General features: G+C 39.3%; 1 protein-coding gene across 6 annotated transcripts in view; it reads right to left on the minus strand.

Moving 5' to 3' along the window:
- LOC143422238 (uncharacterized) overlaps positions 1-13488 on the minus strand; it is a 175900-nt gene that overhangs the window by 41082 nt on the left and 121330 nt on the right. For 5 of the 6 annotated variants that reach the window (XM_076892735.1, XM_076892734.1, XM_076892733.1 and 2 more), the window contains one exon: positions 7389-7622. The exons of the other annotated variant lie outside the window; for it this stretch is intronic. In XM_076892735.1, coding sequence (XP_076748850.1) covers positions 7389-7622 — 234 coding nt within the window. The remainder of the gene's footprint in view (positions 1-7388; positions 7623-13488) is intronic. 6 annotated transcript variants of the gene reach the window in all.

Raw genomic sequence — 13488 nt, forward strand, 5'->3', positions numbered from 1 at the left:
CTCTAACATTCTATGGAAATAGATCAACAGATGACAGTAAGTGATTCTTGCTTGAAATGAGAAGTGAGCGAGAATCGAGCGAGATCAGTTTCGTAAGAAGGTATCAGAGAATCAGATGGATGAGAGGCAGACAGACAGACAGACAGACAGACAGACAGACAGATATAGACAAACAGACAGAGACAGAAACATCGAGAGAGTTGTCACGTTATATAGACAGAGGCAGAGCGAAACTAAAGGTATAAATTTTTTTATGCCACTACGCATTCTTTAAATCGTTAACACACCCATGTTCAGTGTACTGTTCTGTTCGTTGAAAGTGTGCGTGTGAGTGTAGGCGTGTGTCTGGTTTCGTTCGTGGTCTCCTTTATTAATCGTGTGACAAATTCGTGTGATCTGTACGTGTGTGCTCGATCGCTAAACGTTCCTGGTGCTCGGTGATTAGGGTAATACACACTTGGGAATTCAGTTTTTCTTCTCTAATTCTGACGAGCTGGTAGAAGGGAAGCAATCGGTGGGGGGTGTACATTTCTCAAGCATCATTCAATCCGTTGGAAAAGTCAACGCCGCTAGACGCCGTGACACCGAGAAAATTCTAAGATCTAGGAAAATGTTTAGCCATTTCTCATCCCCGTTCGTTGGTTCCTATAATGTCGCAGCGTGAACTGTCGTGCACTGATTTCGCACCCTCTAACTAGAAATACGAGCGTCATTTAACGATTTAAAAATGTATAATATTCGATAAGAAGATTGTTTTGTGATTTGGTAAGTCGAAGATAGCAGTTGTCGATTTGTATTGAGTAAAATTAATTTTTCTCTCATTTCGCGATTGTTACGCGTTTATGAATTGTAATTTAAAGGAATATAAAAATTACTGTTTGTTTGGTTAACAACAGAAGCTAGCAGATAGCTAGAAGATAGCAGTTGTCGATTTGTATTGAGTAAAATTAATTTTTCTTTCATTTTGCGATTGTTACGCGTTTACGAATTGTGATTTGAAGGAATATAAAAATTACTATTTGTTTGGTTACCAATAGAAGCTAGCAGATAGCTAGAAGATAGCAGTTGTCGATTTATATTAAGCAAAATTAATTTTTCTCTCGTTCCGCGAAGGAATATAAAAGTTACTATTTTTTTGGTTACCAAGCAGAATGAAAAATGAAACCACGAGACGAACGAGTATAAACAAGAATATAAGAAATTCCATGGAGATCAGTGCATAACAACAGTTCACGCAGTTGCTTCTTATCGTAGACCCACGATAGAGGTATTCGTAATGATTCGTTGCAACTACGTATCGATGCAAAGTTCTACGTATCTTGCATTCTAGCATCTCATGCAAAGGGTACTGTGCATCGAGGACGTTTTTAATACATTACCGACAGACCGCGATCGATCGCAGCTCTGGCTTCTCCCGTTCGATCGTACGTAACAAAATGGAGCATCGCGAGAGAGGCGACCGTTTCCCAATCCCGCGTTAATTCTCGTCGCAGCTCGACGAAACGGGCCTAATTAACCCCTTGGCTACTCTGTGGGCGCATATATGCGCTCATAAAATTTTCTTCTTTGACACAGATAGCGCATATAAACGCTCAGCACAGTTTGCTTTTCTGACACTAAGCAATCTGAATATTTTATCTATAATTATTTATCCAATAGATCTCACTTTAGTTAGACGAAAGTGAATGCTAATTTCACTGTTACACGTTTCGTTAATTAACTGTTATTTACTGGTTCAGAAGTTGTAATCTGGGCGCATATACGCGCTCAGATATTGTTCTTCTTTGACACTGAACGCATATAAGCGCTCTGAATATTTTATTTATAATTATCTATCCAATAGATCTCACTTCAATTAGACGAAAGTGAATGCTATTTCCACTGTTACACGTTTCGTTAATTAAATGTTATTTACTGGTTCAGAAGTCGTACTCTTGGCGCATATACGCGCTCAGAAATTTTTCTTCTTTGACACTGGACGCATATAAGCGCTCTGAATATTTTATTTATAATTATCTATCCAATAGATCTCACTTCAGTTAGACGAAAGTGAATGCTAATTCCACTGTTACACGTTTCGTTAATTAACTGTTATTTACTGGTTCAGAAGTCGTAGTCTGGGCGCAAATACGGGTTCAAAAATTTTTATTCTTTGACAGTGAACGCATATAAGCGCTTAACACAGTTTGCTTTTCTGACACGAAGAACGCATATAAGCGCTCTGAATATTTTATTTATAATTATCTATCCAATAGATCTCACTTTAGTTAGACGAAAGTGAATGCTAATTCCACTGTTACACGTTTCGTTAGTTAAATGTTATTTATTACTTCAAAACTCGTAGTCTAGGCGCATATACGCGCTCAGAAATTTTTCTTCTTTGACACTGAACGCATATAAGCGCTCTGAATATTTTATTTATAATTATCTATCCAATAGATCTCACTTCAGTTAGACGAAAGTGAATGCTATTTCCACTGTTACACATTTCGTTAATTAACTGTTATTTACTACTTCAGAACTCGTAGTCAAAGGGTTAAACCGACGCGGTTTAGGTCGATAATGCGTTAAAAGCTCACCGTGCGCACAGTTTCCGGCGTCCTTTCGGTAACGAACGCGAGACGAACGACTTTTCCGAGCGAGTTCGTCAGACGATTTGGTCACGAACAAACGTAACCAATCAGCGTTGATTGTCGCGGTTAGGTCTCTAGAAGACTCGACACGATTTTGGCGTAGTATCTCAGACCAGAACAGGAAACGAGCGCAGATTCTTCATTAATCGCATGCCAAATGCCAAAGAACGCTGCAGCCAAAGTTAAACACGTGCACTTCTCACGAATTATTCCCTCGTCATTCCTGATAAACGCATTCTAATTCGTTCCAACGATCAATTATGTGCCACTCCTCGCACTTCTTTTCTGTTTGCTTCCCTGCTACTGGAATTTTTATGCCGTGTTCTGAACGTCGATATTTATTAGGGATATTTCGAGGCTCGAGACGTAAGTAGGGATGCTTGGTCCTAAGTCTAACAGAAATGAAGCTTCTAATAAGAGTAAAACGGAGAAACACGTGAAATGTATAAAAAATGTGGAAAGAAAGGTATAGAGAAGAATATAAGAGATCCTAATTGCGAAAGTAAACTTGTATTTTAATAATATCCATTATTTTATCTTTATTCATGACAAAATCGAAGATGGCGAAAGTTACGAGGAGTTGTAATCATTTTTGGACGAATTTTCATCAATATTCGAAACCTTTATGTAACAATATGTTAATCTATTTCATTAATGTTCGATAATAATTGTTCTTAGTTATGACAATGATTAAAAACCTCGAAATATTAATAATAAATACTGATCGTCTGAACACAACTTAATCACTTCTTTTGGAGTATTGTTTTCGTGTTGTCGATTGTGTTTTCACACGTGTAAATCATTATACTCTAAAATATAGTTCGTTTTTGAAATATTCACGATTTTGTAGTAAATCGTATATTTAATTAAAACTGTCTCAGCTTGATTGCAAAAATTTGATATCGCAGGAAGTGAATTGATCGAATCATGCGGTTCGGATGAGTTGTTCCATAGTTCGTTGGAATCGTCGAAGAAAAACTGTTCCATCGATATTCCTCGTTTGTTCAAGATCTCCCTTCGTCTTTCTCTCTCTTTCGTCGTGTTCTGCTAAAGTTAGCACCGCGTAGGACGTTTCAAAGATGTTCGCAGGCAAATCTATACACGTTTTTCTGAGAACGCTGCAATTTAGCAACGTTTGAATTTATGCGTCGCTGTGAAACGTTAATTTTCGTGTGGGTCGCGATTATGAAAGTGTATCGTTCCTCCAACTACGGCTTTGCTTGGTAATCGTCGGGATAACGTATATTAATTGCTTAAAAATGTTGAGTGGGATTTGCGAGTCGAGACTTTTATTAGAAAATATCTTTTCTGCTCCTTTGATTTACGATGCAACGAATAAATGGCGGTAAAAGTTTAACGATACGCGAAATTGTCATTCTTGGGGTAGAAATTTATTACGCGACCGTGACGCGTTCTTTCATCAAATATATCGACCATTATTCACTCACTGAATCGTATTCAAACCATTCATTTTGTTCGTACGTTGAAAGTCTTTTAACATTCACTTTTTATTCTAGCTGAACTTCGAACAGAGCGGAAAAGAACGTAAATAGGTCTCTCGGGATTGTCACGACCCCGTTTCTGTTGTTCAAACAGTTGTAAACTTCATAATCTGAGCTGTATCCCGCTGAGACACATTTTTAATGTCTCACGGAGAGTGTCATGCACGTACCTACCGCGAAACCTATAAAATGCTTCAAGTTACTTTTTACACGAATTAATGAAACAATAATTCTAATTGTTTTCCAATCTGAAATTCAAATCAACTGTTTTACGTTCCCAAAAATTGAGTTGAATCGTTCATCATTACTCCAAAGACAATTACTTGAGAAATCAAAATATTAAACTGCAGTATCCACTATTAATCACATTTTTGCAATTATTCGATTGTATACTTTCACTTGAACAAATTTCACGTGACATTATTAAGGAAATCGAGATTAAAAATCGATGAAACGTGGTCCACCTTCTCTCCCTGTGGGTATTCAGGACACAGTCGAAAGTAAGTAGAATCAACGATTGGTCAGCCGTGTTAGCCAGTAGTACAAGAAGAGTTAGCTTATGAAGTGAAGATCGCGAGAGTAGAGGACAGAATTACGATGACCAGCCTTTATTAAGAAAATCGAAATTAAAAGTCGATGCAACATGGTCCACATTCTCGCCTTGAGACAGTTCAAGACACAGTCGAAAGCAAGTAGAACCAACGATTAGTCAACCGTGTTAGCCAATACGAAGTGGTGCACGTAAAGTCTACAGCAGTAAAATCGACGTTTTAGGCTACGAAGTGAAAATCGCGAGGGTAGAAGTCAGAATTACGATGTTCAGCCTTTATTAAGAAAATCGAGATTAAAAGTCGATGAAACATGGTCCACATTCTAGCTTTGAGACTGCTTAGGACACAGTCGAAAGTAAGTAGAGTCAACGATCGATCAGCCATGTTAGCCAGTACGAAGTGATGTACGTGAAGTCTACAGTAGTAAAATCGACGTTTCAGCCTACAAAGTGAAAATCGCGAGGGTAGAAGTCAGAATTACGAAGACCAGCTTTTATTAAGGAAATCGAAACTAAAAGTTGATGAAATATGGTCCACATTCTCTTGAGGCTATTCAGGACACAGTCGAGAGCAAGTAGAACCAGCGATTGGCCAGCTGTGTTGGCCAATAGAACAAAGTGGTACACGCGAAGTCTACAGTAGTAAAATCGACGTTTTAGCCTACAAAGTGCTAAAAATCGTGAGGTTAGAGGTCAGAATTACGATGGCCAGTGGCTAGCCAATATACTTTTGCGCGGTGTAACGTTCTTAGCAATCGACACCACGTCTACGAGGCAAAAAGCAACGAGAGCGCAGTCGGACGTCCGGTGTCGTTTCCCTTGGGAACTTATTCACCCTTTTCCTCGTTGATCCTTTGCGGTTTTATGTTAAGTCCACCTCTGCATCGAGTTTCGTCTGCAGCAATTCCGTGCGACGGGTATTTCTTTTATTTTTTTTAACGAAAGGCTCGAGGCGTACTAAGTACTAGGATACGAAGTTTTTAATAAGAATAAAACGGAGAACCGCGTGAAGCATACAAAAAATGTATAAAGAAATGTGTAGAGAAGAATATACCGGGTTTTAATTACGAAAGCAAACTTCTATTTTGACAATATAGAATATCGAATTGAGTTTGAAATAAGATTGCAAAAGTTAAAACGTGCCTCCAAGGACTATCCACTCTGTAATATCTAAACTATTCACTGCACACGCCTCGCATTTTAAATGATTAAATATTAAATTTTATATTATTAAATATTCTACAATGCAATTACCAACTTGTCATAAAACAGCTCTTGACCAAAAAAAAAAAAAATATTCGATTCGTACACACCTTAAAAAAAACATCCGAATTCCTCTCGATCTCGACACGAACCGAAGCGGTCGAAATAAATAGAATTGGAACGGCAAAGGGTTAAAGCCTCGTGAGAAACGAACGAACCTCCCATCGAGATTCGAGGGGCCAAGCCAAGGGGTAGCTTCGAAACCGCGCGCTACTTCAATTAACGCGAGATGCCAGCGTCCCGAATAACAAGGGGGCGGCTCAAGAAATACCCGCAGAAAGGATTAAAGGCTTCCTGGTAACCGGTGGTCCCTCTGGAGAGGATCTCGGGGAATTCACTAACGCCTTCGACCGAATACTTCGTGAAAGCGATCCTGGGTAATATCGAAGCTGCAAGAAATGGCTGAGATCGGGGTAAAAACAAAATACCAGTCAGACGCGACCATTTCTTCCACGTCTCCCAAGACGAGAGCCCAGGGTGACCCGTTACGTCGACTGGGTTCACTGGATTTCGCGTAGACGAATCCAGCAGCTGATTTGCGCGATGAACATGGCGGTGCGGAACGTGTTACGCGTGTTCCTCGTGGCAGCTGCACCGGAAGAGAGAGAGAGAAAGACGCGTGCTCTGATCCCGTTGTGGGTGGCCTGCGTGGGCTACGGTTTACACGTGGACTCGCGTTTATTACGCCATGTTTGTTAGCCCATCGACGCGGTATTTTCCAGAGGTTCGCAGATATTCGATGGGACGCCACTGCTTTGGATGGTAATACCCATCGTGAGGGTAGTTACGGTTGAAATGTGGAGGATCAGATATGGGTACAAGTTTAACTCTGCTTGAGTAATGAGTGAAGTTACTTTAACTTCGTGGGTCGCAGGGTTCTTCCGCGTGAGTAATCTCTATTAATTTTATCAGATGGTAAGATTAACGACGATTGTTGGATAACTTTGTTCATTTAGATTACCAGTTGTCACTCATCGCGCTCTTCGTTCTACGCTTCCCGATTGATAGACAGTTTCAGTTACTTTGTACGTTACATCGACAAAAATCGTACTGAGAAAAGCTGTGGACAAAAGCCAGAATAATTTTGCAAACACGAGCTCAAACTTCCATCCAGGGTACCGCGTCGAGGCAAGTAAAATACGAGGGTAGCGTTTCGAGATTAAATCTCCAGTCTCCCCGATAATAAATACAATCCAGTCCTTCCACGCATGGTCCACGGTTGATCCGTAACCCAAAAGGCAGTCGCACTGTGCACGTGTGAAATTTTCCATATACCATAGTCGATGCGAGTGTGTATGCGAGCACTTATGCGCGTGGCGTAATCGTGGACCCGTAAAAGTGTGTGTAATCGGCGTGTAAAACGAATGACGAAGTGACCAGGGTGAGAGTGCAGTTTCAGTTCAGAGGTTACCGTCCATATCGAGCAATGACGGGAGGTACCTCTTGATCTTGCGTAGAGAGGAATATAGCGCCATGACGGCGCGTACGTTACTCCATTTTTGCGAGCCCCTCGTACTACGGGGTCTCCTGGCCGCAGCTGGTATCTCAGTATCGAGGCCATTGCTCTCCAAGGACTCCGAGGTGGTCGAGGTCGCGCTCAGTCCCAGGGCATCCTTCTCCAAGGACCCACCACCGTGGCTGGTGGATCTGCCACGCCGGTACAGCTCCGACAACCTGCGAAGAAGACAGAACCCCGACGGGTTGCCTCTCTCACTCTCTTTCTCTCCCACTCGTTTATCCCATCCGCTCGAAACCTTCGAGAATTCGCCTCTATCTCTCCTGCTTTTTCATCCCTTTCTCAACTCATTCTCTCTCTTTCTCTCCCACTCGTTTAGCCCATTCGCTCGAAACCTTCGAGAATTCGCCTCTATCTCCCTTGCTTTTTCATTCGTTTCTCAACTCATTCTCTCACTTTATCTCGCTCTACATCTCTCCACCTTTTTCTCTTTTTCATCCCTTTCTCAACTCATTCTCTCTCCTTATCTCGCTCCTATATCTCTCCGCTTTTTTCCCCTTTTTCATCCCTTTCTCAACTCATTCTCTCTCTTTATCTCGCTCTATAATTTTCTTTATCCCGTTCAACGACGACTCTGTTTCCTCTGCGCGCTCGCGTCTCTGTCTCTCGCCAGCTCGTTCAACGATCTCTTTCAACAGCCGCGCGTCAGCTTTCGATCTAGTTACCCGACCCACTGCGACGCCCTGCAAACGCATACATACGCGCACACACATACATACAAGCGATCTCTCGTTCTATGGTTCTCCACGATTTTTACGGCCACCGATAGGATCAATCAGTTTGAATTTTCGCAGCTGGTTCTTCTTTGACGCCTCGACTCATGCCGTTATCCTAGTTCTCGCGCGCAGAATGTTTCGCACCATTTTTCGTCGAAACGTTTGTTTAGTATGCCCCATGAATATAAATAAGAAATTATTGTTACGGTAGTTTGCATAATTTGGTAAAACAGCTTTCATTCTACTTTTATTGCAGCTTTACATTCTTATTTATATATCTATGAAACATGCTAACGCAGTTTAAACAAAAAATGGGACATTCTGTATGTAGGATCGACTTTTTTCTCGATTTGATCATTTTTAATGGAATATTTATCGATCCCTCGTCTGTATATACTGGGTATAAGAAAAGAATCTAACGGTTTAAAGGAAGGAGTCAGTCTAGAAACTCATTAGTTACAGTAATTGGAGGAAAATGATTGATAAAAATCACTTGAATGCGAGATGAAAACCGATGATCGATACATAGTAATTTCAGTAATCTTCCTTTCGATTAGTGTAAAGAGTTATGTACGTTAATTGTGCCGTGACTGGGAGTTTGTGCTCTGTCATGCCTAATCGTGACTTACATTAAATATATAAATATTCAATTACATCAATTCTAAATTCATTTAGTCTATTATTATTTCTACATCATGAATATGTTTCGACAATTGGATATCTACTATAAACAGTGCGATAAAAGATTCTACTTGTATGTAACATCATATATAAATACAGAATTCACTGTGTGATTATTTATTACCCAATCGCTATAGTTTCACATATTAGATGAATAAATACTGAACTCGAGAACAGAGGAATTTCTTATTTACAAATTTACTTGGTAAATTGAAATCATGCAGTGCAAGGGATAATAAATATCTCCAAATTTCTAAGCAAAACTAAGAATTGCTTCGAGGACCACATTACTATAAAAATCCAAATTGTACGTGAATGTACATATACATTAATATCAAAATATAGAGCTCAGAAATATTCAACACACCTATTCCTCGATCATCAAGAATCTACTGATCTTAATCGACTACCCAGATCGACGTTCCTCAAATTATCAACATCAACCCACGCCATCACCCAAGAAGAGAAACAAGACTAAATTACTACTCCCCCTTCGTACAAATTCCATTTCTTTATCCATTAAAAAATCCAGCGGGTTATTTTCTACCTCCATCTCGCTTCAAGTATCCGTGGAGCACGAGACTGTTCTCTATTCAACGTTTCCACGCAGAAGAGATCGTTCTAACCCATGGCCCTTCAATGGAGATCGTTAACAGGGCGGATAATAAAAACCAGCCATCCATTCTCTCCCTCGCACTCCTCTTTCCTTTCGTTCCTCCACGGTTATTTGCTCGTCTCTCTCTCTCTCTCTTTCTCTCTCTCGATCACCCTCTCACGCTCGTCCGATTCCCATCGCACTCCCGTCTCTATCGTAATTTCACACGCACGCGATCACGCTCGTCCACCCACACTCTGTGTCCGTCTGTCCATCTCTATCGCATCGAACAATATCGAGTTTTTCATCTCCACGGGAATCTCATCATCCGGTTCAACGGAACACCGGCTCGATTACATTTCTCGTGACCCGGAACCAATGTTTGTATCGCGTCCCGCGGAGGAAGCTCGTTTCCGGATATCCCGGGACGGCGTCGATGATCGCCATCGTTCGATTTCTCGAAAATCGTTCGCCAATTCGTTGGCTAGGCACGCAACGGTCACCGATCGGGTCGTTAATTCTCTAATTGCGAGTTTTTCACGAGAATTCTTCGCCAATTTTCGAGTGAAATTAAATGTCAAGACCACTGACGAAGCTGTAAACGTGTTGCAACAACAGTCTGTGGACAATGCACGACAAGGTTTTTTTGGGAAATGAGACTGTCGATAATTCGAGGTGGTCGCTGATGATACGAAAATCGTTCGACTTGTCGATCGTTGCTCGTTTATCTGAAAAGTTTTTCAGATAATTCAATCTATGAACAATGTATTGCGATCGCTCGTCTGAGTTGTGGATGGAATGATTCGCTGATAAGAATGTTTCTCGAATTTTTTCAGTAATTTTTGGATAGATCGTGATGGTTACTAATGATGTTATGAAAAGTTGTCGATAATATGAGATGCATATTGAAAATAATAGAAATTGTGAAGATAATGTTTGTTGAGAGCGTAAAATATTCCTTTTAATCGTAGAAAATGTACATAGATTATACTTTTCATTTTTATAAAGATATAGATAGGTTAATATACATTTATTATATCCTCTAACCTTTTCTTTTCTCTTAACAACATACTCCATAAAGAATAATCAAATCGATTGTAAATTACCTTTCATAAAAAAAAACCAGCTTCTCTAAGTAGATACAATGAAAATAAATTTATCATAAAAGGAATATTTTATCGACGATTGCTCAATTTGAAGCCTTTCAAGTCGCTTTCCTTCTTCTTGTCTTCGCCACCTTTCCACCCCCTCCTAACCGTTCTCCAATTTCCGTCGCGTTCTTAACCACCCTTCGATTCGATTCGCAATTTCACGGCAACTGGTAAAAATACCCGCGATGCTTCTCGAGGCATCGCGATCGTAAAACGGAAATGACCCTCGGCCATGGTCATTGCGACGCTCGCGGTTTCTCGCAGGCTTATCGGCCAATAAATTCCAGCTGCATTTAAATGTATCGAGAAATTCAGCAGAAAGACGATGCATCTCGCGGTGAGTCACGTAGATCGAACGCTGCTGGGCACTAAATTCGAATCGCTTTTGGCTAACAGTAACTTTTATCTCCTCCCAGATTCGTAGCCTCGAGCTTTTTACGATAACCCCGCTGGACGGCGAGGAATCGAGCTTCTGGGACATAAGGCGATCGATTTTTCGTCGAGGCTGTCGGCAGCTCGTTTCTCACCCCTTCCTTTCTACAATTTTTTGTCGCCTCGGCTGCTGACAATGAGTCATTAATTCTATCGAGATTAATTTCGTCTTGGCTGTAAACAGAATTTTTTTTTATTTCTTATACGCGATGGAAGCTTAAAAAATACCGTGATCAGTTAAAATAGTTAAACATAGTAATCTATATTTCATTTTATAACATATCTATAACATATCTGTTGGCAGCTCGTTTCTCACACCGTCTTCCTTTCTACAATTTTTTGTCGCCTCGGCTGCTGACAATGAGTCATTAATTCCATCGAGATTAATTTCGTCTTGGCTGTAAACAGAATTTTTTTTTATTTCTTATACGCGATGGAAGCTTAAAAAATACCGTGATCAGTTAAAATAGTTAAACATAGTAATCTATATTTCATTTTATAACATATCTGTTGGCAGCTCGTTTCTCATCCCCTCTTCCTTTCTACAATTTTTTGTCGCCTCGGCTGCTGACAATGAGTCATTAATTCTATCGAGATTAATTTCGTCTTGGCTGTAAACAGAATTTTTCTTTTATTTCTTATACGCGATGGAAGCTTAAAAAATACCGTGATCAGTTAAAATAGTTAAACATAGTAACTTATATTTTATTTTATTTTTTAAAGACAAATCTATAAAGCAACCCTTAGCGACCCTTAAAGCAATTGTCTTGAAAATGTTTTTATGATTAGCTTTCTTTATTGGAATTATGCTTGAGGTATGAAGTTACACGACTGTTGGCAGCTCGTTTCTCACCCCGTCTTCCTTTCTACAATTTTTTATCGCCTCAATGCTGACAATGAGTCATTAATTCTATTGAGATTAATTTCGTCTTGGCTGTGTAAACAGAATTTTTTTTTTTATTTCTTATATGCGAAGAAAACTTAAACAATATCGTGATCAGTTAAAGTCGTCAAACATAGTAATTTATATTTCATTTTATGTTTTAAAGATTAATCTACAAAGTTATGCTTAACGTAGTAGAGTTAGTTACCCTTAGCAACCCTTTAAAGCAAATCTTTTCAAAATGCTTTTACGATTAGCTTTCTTTTTTGGAATAATGCTTGAGGTATGAAGTTACACGAAACAAATTCCAGGATTCTATTGTGAATAAATGTATATCCTGTGACGTATTACTTTATACTACGGTGTTTTTTTATAAATGGCGGTACTGTCAGAGCAATGGCTCGTTAGACTAATGCGAACATTATCAGCTAGGTCCAGCGCTAATATCGCGACTGGATATCGATTTTGCAAATTGCATAGCTAGTGATGCACGCGCGGTAATTCGTATTGATCCGAATGTGTGTAATGTTGCAGCCGAATATTCTCTGTCCATTATGCAGTCATTAGATGATGGACACCTGTGCGCGTGAACTTCGATAAATGAATCTGCGAAGTTGTATAATCTTTTATTGTTCATTCGCGTTGTACACTTGTTTAGCAATGTTTCGTAAGTTGTTATTAACACGTTGATGCAAATGACGTCTATAGCCGTCTGATCCTTGGCGATATGTAGACAAATGACGGCTATACACATACACTTGTTAATTATTGAGTAACACATTCAGAAAAATAGTGATAGCACGCCAAACAGCATATTAGTTGATTTTTTGAGTAAATAACTGAAAGACTGTGGCCAAATGTGATAATTTTCACTTCCAAACATACAACTTACACCCGATTTCATCTGGTAGTCATAAACAATCGAAACAAAAGAGTGTTTCTGAGTTAAGTAGCAATGATTTCTACGAACTCTTCGTTTTTAAGGTTTATAATTCCTTTGCAAAATTCATTATGAACGATAGAACGAGTGATCGACTAAAACCAAGAAATAATTCGGATAATGTTGGATTATTTCTACAAGTCAACAGAGAAACAAAAATGAATCTTTTCTTTAGGATGGAGAGCCCCAAATTTCCTATGCGGAGTCCTCACAATTAGTAGAGCTTTCAAAGCATGCGGACCTTAAAAAACGTTCAAACCTTAAAAGAAAAGTTAGACTAGAAGGAACTCTGGACAGTTTTTCATTTATTATTACCCATAATTCAAAAGATAAGAATATAGAAAATTAAAAAAAAAGGGCATAGAGATGTTCCATAATGTTTCAAAAGTATATTGAATGCCTATGTTATTAACTTTTGATTTCATTAAATATAATAAGCCTTATATAACGAAATATCGAGTTTTAGAGACATGACATATTATGCGAAAGAATATTGCGAATTTTTAGGAAAATAACTTCACGAATTTAATACTATAATATAATACAGAAAAACGCGTTTTTCGATTTGTCACAATATGCGAATGTTGCTTTCAAAGAATTTCTCAATATCCATTTCGAATTTAAGA

Source organism: Xylocopa sonorina, chromosome 3 (assembly GCF_050948175.1).
Source record: "Xylocopa sonorina isolate GNS202 chromosome 3, iyXylSono1_principal, whole genome shotgun sequence".
Classification (NCBI taxonomy): Eukaryota; Metazoa; Arthropoda; class Insecta; order Hymenoptera; family Apidae; genus Xylocopa; species Xylocopa sonorina.